Raw genomic sequence first — 27,803 nt, 5'->3', positions numbered from 1 at the left:
ACCCCTCCCTCTCCTCTCGCCAAAAACTATTTTCTTTTTTAATCCAATCTTTGTAATGTGTTTGTAATCTTTGTAAATGTTTCTCTCTTTATACATTCTGGTTTTTTTCTTTCTTTTTTTCAAACACCTGTTCTCCATAACCAAACTGTTGAAGGGACATTACCGGATTTTGTAATCGGCATGGGGTCTCCCATTCGTGTCCTTATCAGCACCTCTACTTTATCCATACTTTTTTTATATCCCCCCCCCTTAACAACGACCCTTGTAAAGTGACTTGCTTGGTCTTTCTTAAAAAATTAATTCTTTTTGCTGGCTCCTTCTTCTGAACTAATTATACAAACAATTATGAACTTTTCACAGGAACTCAGATAAACTCCTTTGTTGGTGAAAGCTACTTTCCTTCTTTTTCATTAACTGTGGTTAGCAAAGTACCACAATAGCAATGTCACATTAACAAATTAATGATTGGGAAGACATTAAATTGAAATTTAAACAAATATTACGCAATGAAAAATTAATTTATCCTGATATCAAATTTTCTATATCAAATAATAAATAATTCCGACAGGTAAATTTAAGTGAAACAATAATTCGATTTGGTTATATGGATCGTTAACATCAAGTGTAGATGCTATTTATTTTAATTGTTATTTTTGTCTAGCTTTTTCTCTGTATTATTAAAAATTTGCCATTAAATTAAAGTGAAAAAAAAAAAAACGCGTAGAATGAAATTCTCTTATATTAGCTTTGGGTTGCCATAATTCATTTTTTATTTAATAAATAAATATATTTGCACCTATTTGTCCGATATACTTCGTTCTTTTTATCTTTTTTTCAGGTCAAAAGAAATAAGAAGATTTACGTGTATCGCAAGAGCAAAGATGTCATAGGGTCGAGAGCATTTTACTAGCGTTTAGCTATTGCTCTCTTCCCTGTCCCAGCTTTCTTCACATATTATGAATTAACTATTTTCTACCGTGTCCTTTCAAACATTTTTTTCTTTCTCTTTGCATTTTCTGTCAATTATTGTAAATATGTAATTTAATTGTAAACTCTAATTTGTATAGCATTATTGAAATTGACTGGGGACAAATAAATTATGTTATGTTATGTTATGTTATGTCAAATTGCTCAGTTTTTCTTTTCTTTCAAACCGAGTACAACTCAGGTCAATCGCCATGGGCCAGAAGTGTGAGTGTGTGAGCCTAACAGTTTGAGTGTGTATCTAGTGCTGTGTTTGATTTTTCAGTGTTGCCATCTATATTTCCGAAGTGAAGTGTAATGACTGAATACTTGTCCTGTTTGGAGGTCTGTTGCTGTCTTTGGCGAGAGCTGTTGTGTGTGAATTGTTGGTCGGTGAATTTTCCAGACATGCTCATTAACAAATATGAATGCTCCTATTGATAGAGAGATGAATATTTGCCATGGCTGATCATAAAACATCTGGTTCTCTACTCGATTTGGCACCATTGCTGAGCCATAAGAATAATTTTGAATTCTCAGTATAATAAAAAATGTGATTATTTTGATTTACCAATGGTATATTGTACACAAATAATAATCAGCGCTGATCAAAGGAACAAGTATGTCAGTTGTGCTTACCCCTTTCCGATTCTCTTCTGACAAACTCTGCAGAGGTCTAGATCCGAGACGACTAACTTGAAAGACTTGTAACGAATAATTTGATGTTGTTCCTTGAAGTTATTGAAAAAAAGAGAGAAAACCGTTAGAAATGAGAGTTTCTCAAATGAGAACTTTATCGCTTACAAACTACAGTGAAACTCCCTATATAAGGATACTATATAATGATACTCTCTGGTCCTGATGTGATTTTTAGTGTTAATTCAGTAAAACCCTCTCTTAACGGACACCCCTCAGATGCCGTCACCCCTCTTTTAAAGCCAAATAATATTTTCCCCTAGTGTAATAAAGGTATGCATTTCAAACCCCTGATTAACAGTCATCCCACTTTTACAGACGAACTTTTTTGTCCCGTTGGTGTCTGTAAAACAGAGGTTTTACTATATATTCAGTCTACAGGGTGAAGATACATTCTGCTAAATGAAAGGGGGTGCTAGGCAAGTCTACTAAGTGGAACATGAAACACCCTACCAACCCTGTTCTATCTGAAACCATTTTTGAGTTATGGTGGGTAATCAATTTTCAAAAAAAAAAAAAGTGTCAAGTGTGAAAAACCCGAATTTGTGAAGTTTCTGAGAAATCTAAACGCAAACTAATCAAACAAACCAAAAACATCAGTAAAGTGGCAGGAGTCAACTGGATGGCTAAAGTCTGATGCTTTAGCCATCCAGCCATCCTTTAGCCATACAGAGCAGAATGAAAAAATTTAGAGGAGACCTTCATCCAGCAGTGGATTGAAAATGGATGATGATGATATCTGAAATCTGCATTCGTTGAAGTAATTTTAGTAGGTATTGGTGACAGTTCAATTTTTCATTTCATAAATCTTTCAGCACTTGAAAAGCTTGCCATTAAATACAGATATCTTGTAGGTAAAGAAAATGCCACTTTATAGGATTTTTTCTGCAAAATCAAATTTTCACCAAAATCTGTATCTGCCAATAACAAATTTTTGTCGAATACCTACTTCAAAAAATGCTGATTTCAGTGATGTATTGTGAACAAGAGGCTAAATTTCTCCTGAACTAGATCATTGATATGGTTTATCATAGGCGCTTGCAAAAGCTGGTACAATGGACAAGTTTTTGGTAAACTTGATCAATTACAGCTGGAACGATGTTCATGCAATTAACAACGGAAAAGTTTGGCGAGAATTCAATTTTGAACTTTGCTAATCTTTCAGTGCTTGTAGCTTGCCATTAAATCGAGATAGTTTGGTGAAACTGGTGTTGCTTAATAGGATTTTTTCTGATCTTTCCAAACATGTGCTTAGTTTGTGAGTAGACCTCTCAGAAACTTCACAAATTCAGGTTTTTTTCCAGATTTGAAGTTTTTTTCCCCATAATCGATTACCCACCATAACTCAAAAACAGTTCGAGATAGGACAGGGCTGATAGGATGTTTCATATTCCACTTGGGCTGGGCTATCACCCTTTTTTGTTTGACAGAACATGCCACACTCACCCTGTGTATAAAAATAACTTTTGTATAATAATATGTCTCTCCAGTCCCTTGGGTATCATTATAAAATGTAAATAGCTAACAGCATGCATCGCAAATTAGTAGTGAACTGTTGATCCTAGAGGCATACTTTCAATTACAGTCAATATTCAATTTTATGAATGGCCAATTAACGAACTGCACATTTTACGAAACTAACATCTGATCTCAAACAATACACTATTCTTTAAAATGTCTTTCCCATAAATGAACTGATTTTGCATGTCCATACGGGTTTGTAAAATGAGTGTTGATTGTAGAAAAAGTATGCACATAAACGTGTGGACCTCAGATATGTTATTCACATTGCAGGGGTTATTATAAGTTATTAAAATAAAAAAAATAATAACTTTTCATACAGACATCTTGTGATCAAAAATTTAATTAGAAAGTCGTTGCTCTGCCTCTCCTGAGAACAAAAAAATTCACATTTCCAAGTGCAACATTCACTGAGATATTTGAATTCCGAAAACGAAGAAAAGTGTGGGGGGGGGGGGGGAAGGACAGGATAAATGTGCCTTTTATGTTACGTCTTCTCGTTTCGTACCTCCTGTACGCATTTTTGTGAAAGTGGCTACTACGTCTTTTGCATTCTAAGATTTTCTTTCACATTTTGTGGAAAATATGACTGTAGCTTAAATGCTGGTGTGGTGCTCAACCACACCTGTCACACACCCTTGAGGACAACTCTGTCTGGAACCTGTCTTCAAGCATTGCCTCTGACTTTTTCAAACCTTAAACCAAGCAAATAGTCAGAAATACGAATTACTGTATATGCACAAGAAGAAAAACCCACTCTTTTCCCCTGTATCGAAAATAATCAAAAAGTGATTCAGTGGACTACTCTACTGATTTTGTTTGTAATGGAAGCAGTGTGTTTAAGGGTCCGAAATTGATTATCATGAGCAAAATCACAAACATAGCAGCTACAACTGACAATTAAAAGATGAGTCAGGGTTCATTGTTTCAGCATTGTTCATGAAAGGGCCGCAGACTTCAGAACTGCTGATATCACAGCAAAATAACTGAGTCACAGCAACTTCAACTTCATTTTTTTGGGGAGGGGGTTAACCTATCAGTATCAAAGAGAATGGGAATGTCTGTATGGAAGATGTCTTTTTAGGTAACATAAAGGCATATAATTTTCACTCTTCAATGGTGGTTCTGAAGGAAGCGAAGGATATTTTGAAAGCGACTGTGAAAGACAGTATGTCTTTAATAAATGGTTGAGTATCTGGGTTAAGTAGGCATACTAGTTGATGGGAACTGTTTCAAAGCGAACCATATTGAGTTGAACTCTGATTTTATTGCTCACAAACCACATCACATAAAATCTTTTATTCCTCTACTTTTTGATGTTAATATGTCTTTTAAATAATCTGACAATACCGAGTGAATTCGCAAAAAGTTGCGTAATGAAATAATTTAAATGATCATACTTCTAGAAGTATTCAGTATATATCAGTGCTTTTGATGTCTGCAGGTAGATCTTGTTTAAGGCAAATCCAATGATACCACTTCAATTTTAATACCTCTTCTGGTCTGAGTTACAGGTTTGAGGCCCGCTTTTGTAACAAAATAGTTTTACACTATATCTCGAGAGGTTCGAGCCACGTGTAGATGGCATTAGTATTGTCTGTTAGCTATTCCAAAGACAAATCCGATGATACAAATTCAATTATGTGATTACCTACCTTGCGATTTAAGGCACAAAGAACGTATTCATGTCAAAACTTGTGGCTGTGTCTGTGACACAGCGTACCCCCAAAACTGAAATTGCTGTAACATTCATATTGAGCTTTAATTTGGGAAAAACTGAAAGTGAAATTCTAGACAGATTAAAACAAGCGACTGAAAGTCATAAAGTATTTTTTCTTTCATGAAATAGAATGGCATTGGAAAAAAAAGAAAGAAAAAGAAAAGTCAAAATATCATAGTGAAATTGCAATAAAGGGTATGGAAGTAAAATGCTTGCTACTAACATGAAGGTTTTCTGTCGAGATCAAGGATTTGATCAGCTTCACTTTGTGCTTTTTAGTCTGGAAATCGTGCAGAACAGACTTCAAGAAATTTCTTATTTTACTAACAGGCACATTGGATGGCAGAATATCGATCACCTAATTAGAAAAATAAAGGAACTACATTTAGGTACTTCGACGTCAATAATTTAATGAGAGTTAAATTTTAAATCAAGAGGGGTGGGGAGCATGAAATCAGAATTACACATACAGGCTATTCTATAAGTAACGCATACTGCAGGGCCGGAACTAGGGGGGGGGGAGACAACCGCCCCAGGTGGCAAAATTTAGGGGGCAGCAATTTTAGGTGGGAACAAAGAACACCATTATAAAATCATCAAATTTTTTAAGTTGTGGGGCGGCAAAATTATGTTTGCAGAGGCAGCAAAAATTTTAGTTACGGCCCTGCACACTGTGCTTGCCATTTCATTTGCATTTATATTTTATTACAATCTTTTCAACTCATAAAGTCAACACTTTTTGTGTTGATTAACAGCCGCTGTTGTTCCATTCCATCGAAAACTAGCATTATCTTGGGTGGTAATAACCAGTGCTCACTGTAGCTATACAGACTAATTCAAATTGTTTGAGCACAGGATTGCCTTTGCAACTGTTTTTCGGAACTATAGTTCCAATTACATAAAGATTTTAAATGAAATATGGTTTCTTGAAATGTCCTCTTCTCTCTTTTTTTTGACGAGTTGTATACATTACTGCCACAACCCGAAATTGGCCAGTTCACAAACTGGTCAGCCCAGTTGACGAGGCCAATATCCAAATTTCAGACTTCGGTCTGGCTTTGACTGGCTCCAAAACATATTGATCACTATAAATCCCTATATATATCAATCCCTATGCTTCCGGGTCACCACCAATATTGACATATTTTATTATATGGTCCTTTATAATTGCCTTTAGCTATGGCAACCCTAATTTATCCAACCAAAGGAATCTAAATATCAATGTATAGGGATTGATAAAAAGGGGGCTGACAAAAGCCCAAAATTTGGGCATTGGCCAGCCCCTAAATATCCCTATGATCCGGGTCATCACCATGTTGGCATATTTTTTGTGTGATAATTAAGACCATTTAAAATTATGGTTAGCTATGACAATCCTGACAACCAAAGGAATCAGAATATCAATATATAGGGATTGACAAAAAGGGACCACCCAAATAACAAAATTTGGACCTTGGCCGGGTAAATTGGGCTGGCCAGATTGTAAATTAGCCACTGGCATTAGCAGTAACATAGACATAAAAAATAAACATCTGAAATGGTTCCATGTGTGCTAAAACTTCCAACTAGTGAAATGTAAAACCTGCTCATTTGCAAAAAATTCTATATTTTTGAATGTAATATTAACTGAGATATTTGGCTTTGAGGTTTTCAGCATTTATCGCCAATGACTGAGGGTGTAGTTCACAAATTGAGAAAATTTAAAGTAAATTCAAAGTGTAAAAAAATGTAATTAACATTGTGTGAATAACAAATAAAAATAAAATATTTTATTTTACAGCTTGAACATACGTTATTTGAATACAACACACATCAGGCACAATATTGTATACAGTGAAAATCCTATGTAATAATGCCATCCTATATAATGATAATCATGTATATAACAATATTACTCTCTGGCACTGATGCACTCTTTATAGCGTTAATGTACTCCATCTATTAAGTCCTTCATAATAATACGTTTCACCACCAGTCCCTTGAGTAATGTCATATAAGCATTTCAGTATATATTATATAATATTTGTTACAAATGAAAAAAAAGTGTATGTACAAGGCTGTAACAAGGGGAGGGGGGACTTGGGGGTTGGTCCCCCCCCCCCCCGAATGTGAGAAATGGACCAAAAAAGGGAAAAGATGGCAAAATCTATTGCTCTATCACTTTGGTCTCCCCCTCGAACAAAATTTCTGGCTACGGGCCAGCGTATGCATACAAGAAGCTAAAACATGATTGGAACATCATCATACCAATGACTCACCTCGCAAGGGTCAACGAAAGAAGAATATTTCGCAAGTATCTCCAGGGCAAGCTCTAGATTATGTTGAGGAGGTGTTGAGCTGTACATGGTAGATGAGGAGGGGGGACACAGTTCATGAACATCTGGCGTACATAGAAACAGTTTTACCAACAGCAAGTATACCTTCATGCAATAAATGGGATATATCATTGAAAAAATAATAACAATCCATATGGAAGTTAATTCAACTTTAAATAAGTGAAGCAAAAGCATATAAAACTGATGAAGATATGATGAAAATAATCTTCGATATATCACTGAAAAGCTATTTTGCAGCGGGAAAAAATATTTCGCTTCATACATATTTATGAATTATGTCAAATTCACACGATTGTTTGAGAAAGTGTAATAAACTCACATCTTTGTCAGAGGCTCTGTCTTTGTTGTAGTGTCGAGAACAATACCTATGAAGACCAGATTGATATAATGTGCAGTGGTACAAAACATTAAGTCACTACATCTTAGAAAGAAAAATATCATTGTAGAGAGACTATCATCACATCAAAGGGCAACATTATGGTGCGCCCACAAATCATTAATCCATGTGATCACGAGCCCCCAAATTTATGCTGCTGTTCCCATCTCTTCTAAATCAGTATATCGCTCGTACCACCAGAAAATTCACTTGTGAGCATTTGACGTACAATCAAGCATAATTAGTAATTAATGAAATTCAATTGGATTTTCAACTTTTGGAAAGGAAGGTTTAACACATTACACTTTTGTGTACTACACAGAAAGTAACAATAATAACAACTTTGATAATAATTTTTGGTGACCAGATAACGCAAAAAACTGATATATAATTCATATATATTCTCCGCAGATGCTTTTGAATCAGGACTTCAAGACAACCAGTCAATGACTTTGATACAACTGGTTTCCAAAAGCCAGCTAACCAAAGTTCAGCTGACTTCGAAATATTAAATTGAATGTTTAAAATTAGCCCCATTATGTGGGAACACAAGTTGGGGGTTCCCAGCTAAATCTGCTTGGTCATGTCCCTGACCAAAACTCACATATTTCCCTGACCACATCTTCGGGAAAAAGAAATACAATTCAAAGTTTAAACCTTCGAATTTAGAATTTTTTTTTTTTGAATTTTTCACCCCTTTTACAGAGCTTTTCCCTGACTTTCAGAAAATATTTTATATTTTTGCAGCCAGACTTTTCCTGACGATTATTATAATATCCCTGACTTTCCCCAACTTTTTAGGTCATTGGGAACCCTGCCAAGCGCAACATTACCCCATAGGGAAAAAATAATTTTCTCTCATGATTCTATGGACTCTTTGAATGTATAAAAAAAAAAAAAGAAGCTAAACTTGTGATGAAAAATAATATAGTTTATAAGTTTACTCATATACTCATATTTAGATGCTCATTTTCACATTTTAATTAAATGAACAGCTTTTCAAACCAGGTCCGTTGTAAGAGCATCATGGGCCACCAGGCCAAGTGATTTTTGTGAAGTCATCCCTGGCAAATATGCAATCTCACTCTTGAAAATTTCAACCAGATCTCATTTTTGTGAGACCTCCCTCTTCTGAGGCTCCCAAGCCATGGGTGGGATGTGTTAAGATGGCACTGCTTCATAAACTGGGAAATATAGAACTGAAATTTCACTCACGCCTCAGCTTTTTCTATATCTTGTAAGATGTGGATGTATATATACAAAGCTTCCTTGTGCCTATTTAACCTACCAAGCACAACTGCAGCTTCTTCAAAAAGTCCTATTAAAAAAGAAAACAATGACTTTTCACATACACAGATATTGGAAACATTATAAAATATATATTTCTAGCGATATCATCTTTTTTGGATTGGAATCATATAATTAATTTTACACTTTCTCCCCCTCTCCCCCCAAACTAAAATTTGGGCCTCTGGTGCAAAGTCTCTAGAACATGAACTTTTACTGCTACTTTCTAGTAAATTTATAGAGTAAAAGAATACTAATCCTCAGTTCTAAATTTACTTTTTTCATGTGGGTTGTATGAGTACTACTTCTTCGCCACACATGCCAACTTTGGTCATACTGCCATACTGCAATTTTCAACCAATGGAATTTGGTAAGAAATGAAGGCCCATCTATCGGGGTTGCCCCAGGCTCAGTGTGGGTAAAGAACTTTTTTTTAATAATGTGATCATCACATATTCCCAAGAGATCTTTACGATCTATCCAGGGAATTTGTTAGTGTGTTAATAGACATCCATGTCCGATTCAGGATTTGAACCCAGGCCTACACAGTCAGAAGTGAGCTCTCTAATCACTGGACTGCCAGGGGGCAATATTGTTTCCTATGTTCTTTCCCCGGATTGAACCCGTGGACCCTGGCGCAACCTTCATGGTGTAAGATGAGCATTTTAACACTGCGCCACTTGAGTGCTATGACCAAAATATTAAACTACATATTTCTATTTCAGTGTTTGGGTAGCTTAGACTAGCAGCTCATTTCTTGACACAATCATTCGAGGAATTATTCTTGTGATATCACATTTGGAGAGATATGATGCCACTTTCAGCTATTCATACAAAGTACGAAAGACCGGATACCAAACAAAGATTAGGATGAAGTTTGGAAAGAATGTTCACATGCCTCTACAGAGAATCTAACCACAAACCTCTTTTGCAGTCTGAGAGAGGGTTCTACTAATAAGCTACACAGGACTGACAATTTTCCCCTCATAGATAATATTTGTGAACGCTGAACAGGACCTTTCATAGACAGCGCCCTATTTTCAGCCCTCCATGCTACTCTTGGTAATCGAACTGAAAACTATAGAATTGGAAGCACACGTGCTAACCTCTCAGTTGAATATATGCTTTTTTCCCCCTTCAAAAGAGCATTGAAAATGAAGTATTAATGTCTGATGAAGTGGGTCAGATATCTTCCTGTAAATTCAATGATGTGTGATCGACGTTGCAACAGCAGTGAAATAAACTGTCTGGCACAAAAAAAAAAAAAAGTTGCACTCATCAATCCTTTGTTTGATTGACTTAATCCTTTGAGGACCCGAGACACATGTGTCCCAATGTAAAATATTTATTAAACACATGAACGAAGGTTATTTTTTTCATAATTTTCTATCAAATACATAATTTGGTGTATATTTTCGATCGTTTCATTAATGGAAATAATACAATAGTGTCAAAAAAAATATTTTGATAAAGTTTCTATTATAATTTTTGATTAAGGATTTTTTTAATAAAAAATTATGAAAATTTATTTTTGATAAAAAGATTGCAAAAAGATATTTATTTTCTTTTGCAATTCATGATGTTCTATGTTAAATATATGCTTAATTACATTCCAACATCGAAAAACTTTGTGTTATTCCATAAATCTTGCGGTCCTGAAAGTGTTAAGCAAAAATTTAAAACTTTAAAGGCATAAATATTATACAATTGTAAAATATTATACATTGCATAATATTTCATCTTGTATATATATATATTGTTTACAGTTTTCGTAACTGCATTTTTAATTGAGTTCCTGTATTTTAGAAATATATGACATCCATATTTGTTATGGGCATCTTCTTTTGAGCCACCTCATTGGGCATTTTGCCTGTTGTGGCCTTGTATTTTTATTTGAATAAATTTTATGAGATCATGCGGTAGCTGAACAGTTATTTTTAGCTAAATTTGCATCAATGTATCATCAATATCTCCTTGGTGGGTCTAGAAAGAGTCAAATGACTCCACAAATAGCTATATGATAAGTTCCATAGGCTCCTAATTGGATTTAAGAAAGAACTCTGTGGATGACAATCCCAGTGTTTATGATGTTGTCCTCTTTTAATTCTTTTCCACAGTATGAGACAAATTTCCACATTGTCATCATCTCCAGAGAATAAGTGGTAATTATGACAATCAAGTATGCTCGAATATTCAGCAGTTTCCATTTTATTGCTGACCCTAGTCCAGAAGAACAAACAATTTCAGATTGCAATATTTCTCCCGAGGCTTGTGAAGTAGGTATGATACAATGCATTACATTTTTTTGGGCCACACAGTGTACAAAACCATAATAAACATGTAATAATCAGATTACAAACCATCATGATGCAGATGCATCGCAAATGTCTCAACAGTGTAATGTTGAGAATTTTCCAAGAACTGTATCAACTTGGAATGCAACTCTTGTAATTCCTCTGTTTCTTCTCCAGGTTTAGCCAGAGGTTCGCCTAAATAGTAACAGGGAGGGAAAAATATGTCATACTGTTTACATGCACACAAATGACACTCAGTAAAAAATCATGCATGAAAAAAAGGAACCAAATTAATGATTTTGTTCAGGGCCGTCATTTCAACTGTACGTATATATATATATATTTGTATTTATATATATATACCATTTTTAGTGTATTTTCAAAAGCCAGGGATCCTCTCCCCCCTCCCCCCCAAATGACGGGCCTGATTTTGTTTGAATTCAGCTTTTACTATAATTTTTGATTGAATGGAAAAAAGGCATAGGAAATAATGCAAATGTCCCTTGTAAATAATGTAAATGGTGTTTGTATAATGTTAAACTGATAATTAATGTCAAAATATGCATTTTATTGTAAATGACATGGAGTAAGTGATGAAGTCTGAGTTTGGGGACAACAGTGAAATTTTTATGACGTCATAACATGAGGGTGGTTACTTTAGGGTATGGAAAGAAAAAGGATCCCTCTCGGGAGAGATTGATTGAAAATGTTCTTTCTCTGAATATAAGGCTGCTCAGCACAAAGAAGAAGTGAAGCAAGAGAGAAACTAACTTACATGTATTCTCTGCATTAGTGTACAAATACAAACAAAAAGGCCACAACAGCCAAATTGCCCAATGAGGTGGTTAAAAAAGATGCCCATAAAAATACAATGTTGAATATGTAACCAAAATACAGCCGCTCAATATAAAAGCATATATCACGAAAAAAACCTAATAATTAATAAAAATAAAAAAGATTATAGTTATCTTAAAGTTTAAGCATGGACAGCGTTTCGATTTATCCCACTGTGTTTATCATACTTTTTATCAAAAGTGTCATATTGCAATTCACAACCCCAAGAGGCAAGCTATTCCCATTTATTAACAACCCTATTAAAAAAAATGCCAAGCAACACCACAACCTGGAATTGTCCCTTACTAAACAATACTGGTGTCCCCTGGTCAAAGCAGTTGATTGATGGTGTATGAGTGTTGACTCATGGTCCATCCTATCTATCCCATTGAAAATTTTAAACACTTCCATCGTATACCCTGACCAGATGCAGCTTGAGCTTACATGCCATCCCTAAAGGTGATCTAGGCAGGACGCTGACACAGCTTTAGTCTAGAGTAGAGGACCTTGTAAGGTCCCAAGACACTTGGGCCATGCCACCCATTCCGCCAACATAGGGCCTCCTTCAAGAAGAGTGGTAAATCTGAGGTGAATGGGTGAAAAAGTTTCATTGACTTTGAAAAATCAAAGAAAATTATTTCTGTCCACTCTGGAGGGTTGCCGAATCTAAGACGAAAGGAAGAAAAGAAAAGAAAAAAGTTTTTTCTGTTAGGAATTTGGATAAGTTGCGAGGGAGGGGCACCCCCCCCCCCCAAAAGGGTGGGGCTGAGACTTTATCCTCTTATCGGGTTTTTTTTCTCGCAATATGAATTAACTGTAGAAGGGTTCCTCCCTGAAATATCTGGCTTGAGAGCCATTGTGGGAGAGGATAGACAAAGAGCGCAAAAAATAAGTGCCGCACAAGTAGAGATTCTGTATCTATTCCTGTTAGATTACATTCTTGTTTCTGGTATCATGGTCTCAGGCCCTGTCTATTTCCCCCTCAAATTTTCTCAATGTCTCTGTTGTCATGGTATGGTTTAACAGTGTGATGTCATGTGAATTTTTACTGAGTAAAATTTTAAAACATTTTACAGTCTAACCAAAGTCTATGCTACTGCCACTTGCAACCTGCTGCACGGCACCACTTGAACCTTCGATTAAGCTGCCTCGTGTTCCTCCAATGTAAACATATTCTCAAGAAACATATTCTCACATCGCTCAAGCCTTGAGTTCCAACAAAAGCACACATAGCTCTTCTCTGACTGCCTAAATTAGTGTTTCCCAAAGTGGGCAATATTGTCTCCGGGAGGGGGGGGGTGCAATGGAAAGGCCCAGGGAGGGGTAGAAGCTTTGGATTTTGTATAGGATACTATGGGTCAGCATGAGTTGGGGGCGATGAGAAGGAAAAGTTTTGAACAAGGGGGCAACAGAACAAAAAGTTTGGGAAATTATGGCCAAAATCAACCTATGTCATCAATCTATGTCCCTCTGTAGGTACAGTCTTCGAAACCTTACAGCATACTCTATTCCAAGATGAACTAAGCCTTTCTTTGGAGGACCCAAAGAGAAATTTTTAAGAGTGAAACCGAGCATTCTAGTAAACTATTTGACTGTCGCTGAACAATGTTCAGAAAACCCAAGCCACTTCTCAATGAGAAGTTCAAATTGGTTACCCTAGTTGCATCCATGGTAGCAATATAATAGTAAGTGTAATATGGATTGTTCGAACCATAAAGAGTGACCACACCCTTAGCAACACTAAAGGTTATGCTTTATTCATTAGCCCATGTTGCAATCACATTCAAGTTTGTCTCGAACAACTCCCCATCCCTTTGATTCCAGACTACCCCCATTAGCTTCACATCATTTGCAAACTGTCGAACAATTCCATCAATACCCTGATAGAGTTTATCGGTAAAAAGTGAGAAAAATATGGTCCCAAGGACACTTCCTTCAGGGACTCCACTTTTGACTAACGTCCAATCAGAAAATTCCCCACTCACCATAACCTGTTGTGACCCATCTCTCAACCACAATTCTATCCAATTCAACAAGTTTCTCCCTCCCCCAATCCCATGTAAAAACGCTTCATGTTGGACCCGATCTGATGCCTTCTGGAAATCAAGAAAAACAACATCAAATTTTTTGTATTTTCTCAGAGCCTTAGTCCCATGATCTTATAAAGTATCATAGCATTATATTTATTTGAATCGCTTAAATTAGTGGAAACTGTTGTTGTTTGAATAAATGTGTGACATCCTATATTTCACCTTAGTGCCTTAATTCATTTCGAGGACTTGAGGAGACATAATACAACTGCTACATAACCATATTTAAAAATCTCCCTTATAGCAATTTCCGGGGAGGAGGGGTGTGCTATGAGCAAACTCGACTGTAACTAAGCAGTTGTTTCATAAAAAAAATTAATTAATTTTGTATCTTGTTAATTGAATCAGTGCAAGTAGCAAACAAAAATGGAAAATAAAAGGTACAAGACAGGAGTGGAGCACAAGATCATAGGAGGTACAAGCCCATGGAGTGGGTTAAAAAAATTGGTACAATCAAATAAAATGGTCATTGCTACTCTGTAATGATTTTGCCTGTTTCTAAAAACAACAAAATTCAGACAAAACCAGAATTACCTTCAGGGAGAGCAATTTCATATTCTTGTCTAAGATTACATATTTTCTTATGATATTTGCTGATCAAAGAGTTGTGGAACATCGGTGACTCTTCTTTCCAAACATGTATCACATGCTCCTGAAATAAGTGATTTTACTCAGTATGAAACAAGAAGTAATAGGATTCATAAGACTTTTCACAAATACAGTAATATGTCAAAGGTATGAGACAGGTGGGAGTGGGACTGACAATAAGTGTGCAAGTTGAGGTGCAATTTCACATATAAAAATATTAAATATTAGTTAATTGGAACAAATATTTCCATAAAAACCCAGTCTTTAAAAACGCTGCAATCAGAAATGCAGGTTTTAAATAAATAAATAATAACGTGATCAGCCCAATGATCAGCTTATTCCCAAGAAATCGTTAGAATCTGTCCAGGGAATTTGTTAGTGTTAGTAGACATTCATGCCCTACCCGGGATTCGAACACAGACCTGCACAGTCAGAAGCTAGCTCCCTAACCACTGGACTGCCAGGTGGCAAATAATTAAAAAATTACCTTTAAAATTTTTAAATTGATCCAAAATCTTTACAAATGAAAGTCATGTGTAGCATGATATTTGCTAAAACTTTAATCCATTAAAAGAAGTGAGTTTCTGGCTTTAAAACAGAATAATTTTGTTATTGGTTTTTGTTTCTTTGCATAAAATGAAAAAAAAAACCCAGAGTATCGAGATTGATTAGAGTGGCTAATGGGTGACTGGGTATATCACCAATAAATATTAAATAAAATAATTTTGAATTAAATTTTTTGAAACCAGCAATAATATTTGGCACAATGTATTAAATGGTGACCAAACCATTTTCCGAAAAATGAAGGTTTTTTATTCTGAATCATTCTAAGGCCTAAATTGATTTCCAGAATTTCTGGCGAAGTTTACATTTTCAGAGCAGCACCTTAAAAATCAGCTCAGATTGGCAATGCATGGTGTTATGATTGAATGGACAATTTATTCTCACCTGACTATTATATAACAATGAAAATATTGTTTCCACCTCAGCTATAATCTCATGACGCTCACTAGTTGTTCTCAATTCAAAAACCAGGTATTTTTTACAGAAAATTGTTTAATTCTGAAATCTTGCAAATCTTGGAAATATAACTACCAGTTTTGAATACGCATCTAGATGATTCACACATCAAAATTCAATTTTGCTTTTCAAAATTTCTTTGAGGAGTGAAAATACTCCTCAATTGATCCTCTTGAATTTTTGGTAATTTTGAGTTATTTCTTGTTAATGATAAAAAAATACCCCCTGTAATTTTGAAGAGGAGTGAAATTACTCTTCTGAAAATTATTTTTTCAGGTAACACTGGACTGTATGTATGCGAAAATACAAATATGCATACACATTATCTAAACAAAAAAGGAATCTGAGAGCAGTTGGTTACTCCTTTTCCCACAACTTTGAAGGGCAATATTTCATAGAAAAATATCACATCATATAAAAAATGTGTCATGATTAGAATAACAAGGCAGATGCTACACAAGCATTACTTCACGTACTGGATTTTTTACACACATATGCTTTGGAAGATGAAGAGTTAACTTGAGTTGCCAGATGATTATGAATGTGAAAAAATCGCACAAAACTTCATGAACAGGAGGTTTTTTCTGTTATGAAATCGGTTCACATTCAAGAAACAGTGCTCATGTGGCATCTGCTTGTGTGTTACATTAATTTGGCATGTGGGGACTATCATGCTTATCTGGCATCCGCCTGAACTGAAATTAAAAATGAAGTGATTACATTTCAAGCAGTCAAAAAGAAATTGCATACAAAAAACTAAAGTACAAACATAATGTAGTTAACATAATAGAAAACATGGAACTAGTTTTTTTTAAAAAGTCCATTTGAGGAAAGATACAGTTAGAGGAAAATCAGTTAGGAGAAGTTTTGTTGTTAGCTATATGTGCAGGGGAAATAAAAAGAGAAACAGAATATTTTATTTTCTATTATTCATGTATCAAGCAGATAGGTGATTGATAAATGTTTTATATAAGCTCAGCATTATTTGCTCAAATTACAAATTTAGCTAGAAATAAGGAAGATGATGAGATCCAGATCCTAATATTTAAGAATAGAGAGAAAGAAATTAACATACCAGGTATGGAATGACTAGATCAGGAACTGTTCTTTGTAGATATGAATAAACTTCATTTCTAGAGAAATGATCTTTTTCAATGTATTCGTCTATGAATATCTGTCAAGAAATATTTCGTTTTAAAATACATATATTTTTTTAATTTAGACAAATAAGAAATAAATAAGACAAACATTAATTAATTAATAATATCATTGGTTAATGGAAATGTCAAAAATGTCCCAATTACAGGTAATAAAATTAAATGGAACAAATAAAAATAAAATTTTGATACACATAATGGTAGATGCATGATTATGTAAAAACATTTTTAAATCACCAATTTAGATGTTATGATTTGACTGATTTCAAGCCCTACATTACATACTGCACAATTAAAAGTAAAATGTGACGAGTTGACCCTAGACTGCCCATGTCCCATGGTTGATAGGCCCAACTTTGAGACGTGAATGTGACCTGACCTTTCATCAAAAAGGTCTCTCCACAGAGAGCACAATCAGGCCTACAACATTTAAAATTCATGCATAATACAATAGGCAAAATAGCCCACCAAGTTTTTTGCTTCCGAATTCAGAAGACAGGTGGCAGCATTTCATAAACATTTCGTAGAAATAAATTTCATGTTGGGCACACAACTCATATAAGACACATTCCAATATGCACCAATCCATTAGAACAGTGGTTCTCAACCTGGGGCCATATGGCCCCCTTGCGGTCCTGGGATATTCTAGGGGGGGGCCACGGGAGAAAATCAGAAGAAAGGTGATCCACGACAGGTGGTGAAGGGAGTTATAGAGAGCTGTGATTAGAAAAGGTTTAAAAGTGAAACATGGTTGAAAAATATTACTGCTTTCAGAATTCATCAGCTCCGTCCATAGAACCAGGGGTATCTTAACCCTTGGGTCAATGTGGGCATGATCCGTGTCTTCATATCTATAATGGGAGGGGACTGCACTATATGGGATTTGGTACTATGATTTTCATATGTAAGCTGTTATTTCCAGCTAAGTATGGAGGGCTGCCAAAGCAACATTTGATGTGCTGGGAGGGTCGATTTATCGTGCAGGTTTGTTGGATCGTGCCGTATTTTACACAGACCATTTTTTACCATATAATTTGACTCCTGGGAGAAATGATAATCCACCATTTTTGAATCCGTGCCTAGCCAGGATTCCAGAGATTGATCTGATTTATTAAAATTCCATTCATAAGAAAAAAAATAGAAAGTATCTCACTCTTGAATGAGGGTAGGGGGGGGGGGCACAAGAAAAAAATGTGATCCATGGGGGGCCATGAGCTGAAAAAGGTTAAGAAACACTGCATTAGAAGACCTCAGGAGAGCGTTATTTACTGGGTGCATGTATGATCAAGGCGGTAGTAGGTTGATAGACGCTTGGCTAATCAAGGCTATACTTACAAACAATATAGAGTTTATTTAGTAGTTTAAATAGCACTAAATACTAAACCTATGAAAGCTGTTTGTTGTTCCCAAAAGAAAAAAAAAAAGTGTTAAAAACTAGTATTTTCAAGCAATATGTCAAATAATTATCACTATATGCTATGAATATTTTTTTACATGCGCATAGGGGCCATTCAAATATTACCTAAGCAGATTTTCAGCCATTTTTGACCCCCCCCCCGTCAGCAAAAGTCAACACAATTTCGTCAGCAGCTTAGAATATTTAATATCTTCGAAAAGGGGTGGTTGATGACGTAAGAAACCTTCAAACTCCCCTCCCCCCTGTCAGCAAATCCGAAACAACCCCCCCCCCCCCAGATGCTGACGTAATACTTGAATGACCCCATACTAGTTGTGACATAGACATCTACTACTATCTAACTGTACGTACATGCATCTCACAAAAATTAATCTGAAGAATTTCTAATGATTCTGTAAATGCTAGAATTTATAGCATGTGCAAACATATTCATATTGCCAGAATTATTCATATTTCTTGTTCTTGTGTACTGCTATCCAGCTTCAATATTAGAAGGTGAATATACAGTACATGTCACAGACTGAATGAATAGTTACAACTACTGCATTAGAACATGGGTATCCGACCAAAAATACATTTATAAAACTGGCACACAAATATAACCAAACTAGGGAGATCAAATTTGCAGAGACTAATTGTTGCGGTGGCTTTACAAAAAAAGAAAAAATCATAATAGAATAAGATATTTGCAGCAATATAGCTTCTCAAATCGAATGTGTTTTTCCCCATAATCTTGATAATGTGTTATTTTTTTACTTGGGATACTTCTGTAGAAAAAAAATAAATATAATTGAAAATCTAAGAACCTTGAGACCATCTTCTGGATAATCCTTGAGTACCCATTCTGCATACTTGAAAACGAGGGGCAGATGCTTTCTTTCTAGGAAGAAAAAAATAAAGTAATAAAATAAAATAATAATAATATATATATGTACTTATATATATATATATATAGGTCATTCTCACAAAATTGTGCAAAAAATTACCAAAAGTAAATGCCAATCTAAAAAAAAAGTTCTTAGAGACACTTTTTCACCCGCTGACAAATAAAATATAATCAGCGGCAAAATTTGTTTAAAATTTACAATGAAAAAACTAATTTAAGATTAACCATGTTAAGAGATAGGCAAATCCGATGAGGCATTTTGCTTGTTTTAGCACTTAACTCAATATTTATGCTTGACACTCGCAACATGTTCCATAAATTTTTGAATCTCATGTTCAACTTGGACAAGCACTGATACTCTGAATAATATTTTTGTCAATTGCAATTTTATTTCTTTTTTTTATTTGAGTTTCTCGCTCCTTATATCATCAATTTTACAGGGCCAAAATACTTCTAATTTGTCTCTGTTTTGCTAGAGCACGAGTTGCATTCTCAAAAAGCAAAATCTTTAGATGAAACATTATTGCAGCTTCATGTTGCTACCAAGAAACTTCCCCCTTAACTTATGATCAAACGTTGCTTCTGGTTACCTAATGGCAGGTAATGAGAAAGGCAGTTTTATATTTTTTGCAACACTGATTAAAAACTAAGAATGTTAAAAACACATGCTTATCAGAAATAGTACAAGTCTCTGAACTGAAATGTGTGGTAAAGTGAAAATAATTTTTAATTATATATTTCTCACAAAAATATCCAATCGAAAAACATTCAATGAAATCAGTTGCCTCTTTCTTCCTGAAAAAAACTTATTTGTGAAGTAATTTCTATTTCTAAATGATTTGAACCAATCAAACTTTGTATTGAAAGGGTAAAGAAGAATACAGCTATCACTAACATTTTCAAGTCTTGCATCAGTAGTTGCCACCTATATTTTCCAATATTGTCACAAATAGTGGGGGGGGGGGGGGGAGATTGGCAAAAGCTTTCATTTGGCTATAAACTATTGATAAAAAATATTTAAAATTATATTTAAAAAAATGAAATATGAAAAAGTATACTCTGGTTCTGAAAATATATATTGTGAATAAAAATGTATTTTTTTTTTCAGATAGGAAAATTATTTATCATTGTAAAGTTTGAAAAATGGGCTGGGAACAGAGCCAGGAGAATGACATTTCCTTAAGAAATGAAAATTTGTTCAAGAAAATTAAAAAAATCTACTCATGAAAGAATTAAAAATAGAATTGAGACACACCAGAGACCAGAATATAAATACAGTGGAACTTTGGTTAATGAGCAGTTCGGTAAACGAGCAAAATGTTTGCACTTTTTAAATATATTTTCACGTTATCACAACTGAGCTGATGGTTTTTTGCTTTTGCCCACACACGTTTTATGGAATTTTGGATAATATTTTCCCCTACGATCTCTGGTAAACGTCCCCACTCAGAAAATTAAAACACATGCAAGTGTGTGAATATTTATGATATGAAACTAGATGTAGCATAGCAGCGATGCATATGTGCACTTGAAGCTGTTTTTAAATTCTGCTTGGAAAAAAAACTGTGGGCTGATTGCATTATTGAACATGATTTTGAGGGGGTCAGCTGATGAACAAGACCCACTACTTGTCAAAGAGATTTTGAGCTTGGAGAAGACCATGGACTGGAGGTGCATGAGGATGGCATTCCCCGAAGCATAATGTTTTGTGATGTTCTGCAACGAGCCCTCAGCTGACTGAAAATGTTCTGCGTTAAAAATTCGCATATACATAATAGCATTTTTCTACACTCTTCTTAAAATTCTTTCAGATTGTTCTGCAACAGCACTGGCTGTTCTGCGACGTACGTCACACATTTCGACATATTCTGCTTTGGGGATGGCATTCAAGAACTAGTTTTGAAAAATGTCTAGAAGTTGACAGTAGATGAAGTGATGAATCTCTTTTGCAAGCACCACCAAAAGTTCATGGATGGTATCTTGTCTGATGAAGAGAGAAGTAAGGAGGAGTCCTTCACATAAAATGAGATTATGGAGATGTGTAGAATGTGGGAATCTGAGCAAAACTCTGTAGAAAAGAACCACCCAAATAAAGCTGTAGCAGGGATGAACAATGAATCTCTCCAATGAACACTGTGATTTACCATTTCCAGAAAGCCTAAAAAGGAGGCAAAAGCAAGTGTCATTGGATAAGGTTCTTTTTGAAAGTCACGCAAAAAGAATAAGTTTGCAAACAACGGGGAGTCTGTAAATCGTCCTAAAGGATAGTCCTCCTCCCCCTCTCTCTCTCTCTCTCGTCAAGACTGATTGATGGCACAAGAACAGTATGCCATGGAAATCGAACGATTTAAATTGAGAATGAAATTGATTATGAAGTTTATATCTGATTTATTATTGATTTCAATATGCAATTTAAGATTTTATATGGAATATAGGATTATATGCTTGATTTCCAATTGTATAAACTAGATTGTGATCTTAGATACTTAGATTATGATTCTATAGTTGTTATGATTGTAATGTATATTTTGTATATATAATGTATATGTATGTTTTTTTATAAAGAAATTGCCAGAGGTATCCAGTCGGTGAGGACAAGTCGATATTGCCATATGGCGATGTGGCCTGGGTATTTTTTGGTTTGACGTGGTTGATTAGTGGGAGTATTTACTCTACATAAGTTTGCAGTTGTGTGGGCATTGTAATGCTCTCCCTACAGGAAAACTTATGTTTGATTCTCGCAATGATGGTGGTCGGCTGAGGTTTTTTCCATGATTTCTCAACTTTAAAGCGAGAATACGAGCTGATCTCTAGAGTAAAAAAAATTATCTTCCCAGAGAGCAGGTAGACCCTACAACATGATACTTACAAGAACACGAAAAATTCAGGCATCTGCCACTTTCCTCTTTCAACATGGAAAACACACAACAGCACTTTTCTTTCTCACATGAACAGAGCTACACATAATATAAATACCACAATTTCTGGTATGCCTCATTTGGTTAAAAAATTTTCCAAAGAATGTTCACAAGTTGCATATATGGCTTAGAGGTAGTGGTACTTATGTGCACACGAGTCAGGTGGTGCAACAAAGTATATCACACAGGTAATAATATCATAATGGTATGAGCTCAAGAGCATATTATCATGAAAAGTTTTTCCTTTGGAAAAAAAAACAAAACAGATAACTCACTAACCTAGTTGCTGTAAATATTTGACAGTTCTGTCATGACCTTTTAAAGGAGAATCTGGTTTTTTCGCTTCTCTTCTCATCAATTCTAAAGCTGCAAAAAATATATATGCTCATTTATGTATATGTAAATATAGATACACACAGACAGTAGAATATCTCATATCCAAAACAAATACAAACACAAAGGCCACAACAGACAAATTGCCCAAAAAGGTTGCTGAAAAAAAAAGGTTCCCATAGAAATATGGATGTCAAATATAACTAAAATACAACAACCTAATATAATAGTATACACTACGTCCCAAAAGTTTATGGAAACTATTGAATATATACAAATTTGAAACGTGTAATCGTGACACAAAAGCCGTCTTAAGCCGTCTTTTTCGATAACATGAGGTGACGAGTTATCGAGGTTTTACTGTATTTTATTTTTTGGATTTTATGACTAAAAGTCATGGATTTTGATGTCCACTCTGTTACGAAAACAAATATCGCTCTAAAAATAATAATTATTATTTCTGCTGTTTTTATCTTTTAAAATAGTGAAATCAGTTTATTTCTTACACATATGATAGAAAAAAAGTTGAAAAAATGTTTTTGCCTTTCTTTCTGCTGTTTCAATGATTTTTCATGATATTTTCGAAATGGCACATAGAAAAGCTTATTTTTATATGCATTTAGCTACTCAAAATCAAAACTTTTTATTATCACAAAAAATGAGTAACTTTGCCTGGTTTTAATTTATACAAAAATTGCCACGTTTTTAAGACAAATAAATTCAACTGGTCGAATGGTCGACGCGTTTCGGCTCTTCAATGGAGAGCCGTCATCAGGACCTCGTGGTCAGAATACACACGAATGAAGAGTGATGTTTACGTCTGGTCGTCCGAAGAGTTCGCCTTTGTATTTGCTGCATCCGAGTGGTCTTTGGATGCGAATTGGGGAGCCATCTGTTGTAAAGTGTTGAAAGTTTTTTCACGACTGAGTGAAAAAACAGGTTGCAGTTATGAGTCAGTCGTGAAAAAACTTTCAACACTTTACAACAGATGGCTCCCCAATTCGCATCCAAAGACCACTCGGACGCAGCAAATACAAAGGCGAACTCTTCGGACGACCAGACGTAAACATCACTCTTCATTCGTGTGTATTCTGACCACGAGGTCCTGATGACGGCTCTCCATTGAAGAGCCGAAACGCGTCGACCATTCGACCAATTGAATTTATTTGTCTTAAAAACGTGGCAATTTTTGTATAAAAAAAAAAACTTTTTATTCCTGACAGAAATGGGTTAGTAATTAATAATTTAACATTTTAGTTTGAAGTGCTTTCAAAATTGTTTAGCCCTGAACTGCAAAAATGCTTCCTGTAACAGAGTGGACAGAAACGTTTAACTGAGAGAAAGATATCTCAAATATTCTAAACAGACCATGCAAATACACTTTTATTTTCCCAAAAATTATATACCAAATGTGATAGATGACCCAGAGACTTCTCTATAACCTTTGAAAAAAACATTACCCCATGATCAAATTCTAAAAACACGCACCCCATCCCTTGTAGTTTGCATTTTGGTCTGGAAAATTATTAAAATTTGGTCAAAGTAGACACTGGACATGCTCAGCTGTATTATATCATGAGGATAATTTTTCTTTTATTCAAAAGTTTATGTACATACATATACATAATGTCGCCTGTATATAATCTTCTTTACTGCATTTTAAACACAGTAGATGCCACTTATTGGAACCACGGATTATGTTAACATTTAAATATTGTTACCCAGTACGGAATGGACCAAAATCATAACATGAGAAAAAATTTGTTTATACACTGCTCAAAACAATTAGGGGAGCAAGCAAAAAAGTGAAGAAAACCGTGCGAGACAGCCACGTATTGGCATACAATGGATAGTACACGCGTATCAATGCGCAATACAGAAAAAAGACGTAAAAAAATTTGGAATTAAGCTTTAATTCTTTGAAAATATGGAAAAAACATGAAAAGATGATTTAGGGCAACAATTTGGTTACATGTAAACGATAAAAAAAAGTACTGTTTAGACATGATGCATGAGTTTTAATAGGGCGTGTGGTCTCCTCGAACAGCTAAGACTGCTGCACACCTGTTTGCCATGGATGCGATGAGGTTATCGATCAGACTTTGGGGAATACTGTTCCACTCCTCAAGAAGTGCAATCTGCAAGATTCGGACAGTAACAGGCGGCCTTTGTCGCGCAGCAATACGTCGTCCGAGCATGTCCCAAACATGCTCGATTGGATTCAGGTCAGGAGAGCACGCTGGCCATTCCATACGCTGTATTGTTTCAGCTTCAAGCATGTTCTCCACCAGACGAGCTCTATGCGGTCGGGCATTATCATCCTGGAAAACAAAGAAATCTCCAATGGCTCCAGCGTAAGGGATGACATGAGGTCGCAGTATCTCGTCTGCATACCTTCGGGCCGTCAAAGTGCCATTCCGAATTATATGCAGGTCCGTAAGTCCGACTATGCTGATTCCACCCCATACCATCCAACCAGCTCGTCTGTATTGTGACCTTTCACGAACGAATGCGGGGTTATTTCAAGTGCCCCTGTCCCTCCATACCAGAACACGTCAGGTGTCACACTCCAGACTGAATCGGGACTCGTCTGTAAACAGCACTTGGCTCTAATCATGTTCCTCTCAATCTCAATGTTCAGCAGCCCATCTTCTTCGGGCCGCACGGTGGCGTGGGATCAATGGAATGCAGACCGTTGGCCTACGTGCATAGAGCCCTCCCTCATGAAGCCGATTACGTACTGTTTGGCTGGACACCCTTCGTCCTGTTGCCAAGAGCAACCGTCTTTGCAGCTGCGTAGCATTCTCTGTTCGGTTTCGACGGGCTGTTAACCATACATACCGGTCATCAGTTGCTGTAGTGGCACGTGCTGGTCGACGTCTAACATTTCCTGTTTCTTGGAATCGATTCCACAGCAGCCTTGCAACAACACTTCTGGCGACTCCAACAGCGTCCGCGACACTACGTTGTGTTTACGCGGATTCCAGTCTGCCTATAACACGCCATGCCATGGATTCCGGTAAATCACGTTGTTGAGGCATCCTCAAGTCACCTTGTCTCAAAAAAAATACTGCGCAATCGAATTTCACAGTTACGGCAGTAAAACAGACGTTTCTGCAACATCCCGATTTCTGCCCTTATCTCCTTTTTTTGGTTTTTGACGTCATGAACTTTGATTTGCATATGAAGTTTTCTTCTTCCGTTTCCTGCTAGGCTTTAAATTATGGATGATTCATTTTATGTTACTTATCGGTATACATCTTTGCATAATTTTGTTAAAACCATGTGCTCCCCTAATTGTTTTGAGCAGTGTAGTTATCAGAACTTCGTTCCCATCACACACACACAATTTCAATTTTTTTTGGTTTAAAGTTTTTTTCTCTTTTGCATATTTTGAAGCATAGCTGAACCAGACTCATTTCTCCAATATAAGTTATCGTTATCAAACTTCAGGACTATGTAGAACAGGGATGCACAACCTTTGGCCAGCAAAATGAGTTCTGGTAGAAATGTATCAGTGCACACATTATGATAAATGCCGGGAATGAGCATATTTCCATCATAAAAATATGGAGAGAAATCTGGATTCATACAGGATATCACCAAATAATGTCAAATGCAAGTGAAGTCACAAAGCCAAAAAATTGTCAAAGGTAAGTAAAGTTGAAGCCAAAAAAATTGTTAAAGGAAATTAAAGTTGCCAATTACAGACAAAAAGAGCAGCCTTATGTTAACTTTGACATGCATATACCAAGAATCTGCATAATGTTAATCCTCGAATGCAATGTTAAAAGGGTGTCAAACCGCTGATCAAGTACTCATGAGCATAAAATCAAACACATTGAGAAAAGTCAAATCATCAAAAAGTCATATTCCTGAAGCTTACCTTTATCATGGTTGCCTTTTCCATTATACAAGAGGATCAGGTCATTATATTTGTGGTGTTTCTTAAGTGCTCGTTCAGACTCCTCCAAATGACAGTAATTTATCTTCCTCAAAAGAGACGATACCAAGGCCTCATTGCTCTGGAAAGATAAAATTCAATCAGTACTTGTAAGAGGTTAGTTTGTTTCCTTCACAAAACGTTGAAAATTATATATTACTAGCTATAATACCCAGTGCTGCTCAGGTTTTTTTTATTACTGAGAGGATTGAAAAAGTGACAAACCATTACAAAAGCATATAAACTATTATACATAATACTGGCAGCGTTAAAGAAATGGCAAACCATTGTAAAGGAATACACATGTCCGAAACGCATTGCTAGGGAACTATGGTAAGGGACCATTCAAGTATTACATAAGCAGATTTTCAGCCATTTTTGACCCCCCCCCTTGTCAGCAAAACACTGACCCCCCTCCCTCCCTGTCAGCAAAATTTCGTCAGCAGCTGAGAATATTTCATATCTTCAAAAAGGGGTGGTTGCTGACATAAGCAACCTTCAAACCCCCTCCCCCCTTATCATCAAAAAGTCAGCAAATCCGAAACCCCCTCCCTGATGCTGACGTAATACTTGAATGACCCCTAACCAAAGTAAACATTCCTAAAGTGATTGTTAAGGCCGAGAAACCATTGTTGCCTGACACTTTTTAACCAATTTCAAGCATTTGCCCATCTCTGACACACTTTTAAAGTAGCCTATCATTCAATCCTAGGCCTGTTTGGTATATATGCAAAATTTAATAATGATAGATGTAAAAATGTAGATTTGTATTGAAAATTAAATATGAAGTAATTAGCTTGACCTAATTTTGAGTTGGATACCCATGCAATAACACTGATTCCAACTTTTTATTTATATCCTCTCATGCATGAAAATTGTCTCAGCATTGTCTTTTAATATTCAACTGCATAAATTCATATAGTTTAGGATGTTTTAAATTTAATTATGGGCCCGTAAAGTATATCGAAGAAATTACACAGCTTTAATTAAATATTTTTTGCAGCAGAAACAGACAGAGATCGATAACTTGAAGATCGAGGGGGGGGGGGGGAGAATCAAAATACCTAGAGCCCCTTAAAAAAGAAAAAAATCATTTCTATAAATGTAAATTTGGTTATTTCATGAGTCGCGCACAAAGTCACCATATTGGTTAACTTGGACACGGTTTGTATGTTCCTCAAAGAAAGGAGGAGATATCAAGTTATCCAAAAAGCCTCACCAAAGAAAACCCGGGCAGCGTCGGGTATTACAGCTAGTTTAATATATATAGATTTAGCTTTATTTATTTGTAATTGCATTAGTTATTGTTCAGTTTTAAATGACATTAAAAACAGGGAAAAAATGTGGAGGGAGGTGGTTGCGTTCAAATCTGATTTGGAAATTTCGTATTTTTTTCTAATATAATGTCATCTGCCTTTCCATAA

At 35.7% G+C, this 27,803-nt stretch overlaps 1 protein-coding gene across 1 annotated transcript in view; it reads right to left on the bottom strand.

Moving 5' to 3' along the window:
• The window catches only part of LOC149086256 (vam6/Vps39-like protein), a 79,991-nt gene that overhangs the window by 5,478 nt on the left and 46,710 nt on the right, over positions 1-27,803 (bottom strand). The window contains exons 15-25 of the mRNA XM_089232281.1: positions 26,323-26,461; positions 22,383-22,469; positions 19,106-19,179; positions 16,801-16,899; positions 14,652-14,769; positions 11,260-11,388; positions 8,828-8,930; positions 7,556-7,601; positions 7,159-7,320; positions 5,124-5,258; positions 1,603-1,694 (exon numbers count right to left, since the gene is read on the bottom strand). Coding sequence (XP_089088407.1) covers positions 1,603-1,694; positions 5,124-5,258; positions 7,159-7,320; positions 7,556-7,601; positions 8,828-8,930; positions 11,260-11,388; positions 14,652-14,769; positions 16,801-16,899; positions 19,106-19,179; positions 22,383-22,469; positions 26,323-26,461 — 1,184 coding nt within the window. The remainder of the gene's footprint in view (positions 1-1,602; positions 1,695-5,123; positions 5,259-7,158; positions 7,321-7,555; positions 7,602-8,827; positions 8,931-11,259; positions 11,389-14,651; positions 14,770-16,800; positions 16,900-19,105; positions 19,180-22,382; positions 22,470-26,322; positions 26,462-27,803) is intronic.

This window comes from Pholcus phalangioides, unplaced genomic scaffold (genome assembly GCF_987345545.1).
Source record: "Pholcus phalangioides strain wild (caught in Gottingen) unplaced genomic scaffold, Ppha-v1.0 ptg000005l_1, whole genome shotgun sequence".
NCBI lineage: Eukaryota > Metazoa > Arthropoda > Arachnida > Araneae > Pholcidae > Pholcus > Pholcus phalangioides.
This window is presented reverse-complemented; position numbering and strand designations above follow the sequence as displayed.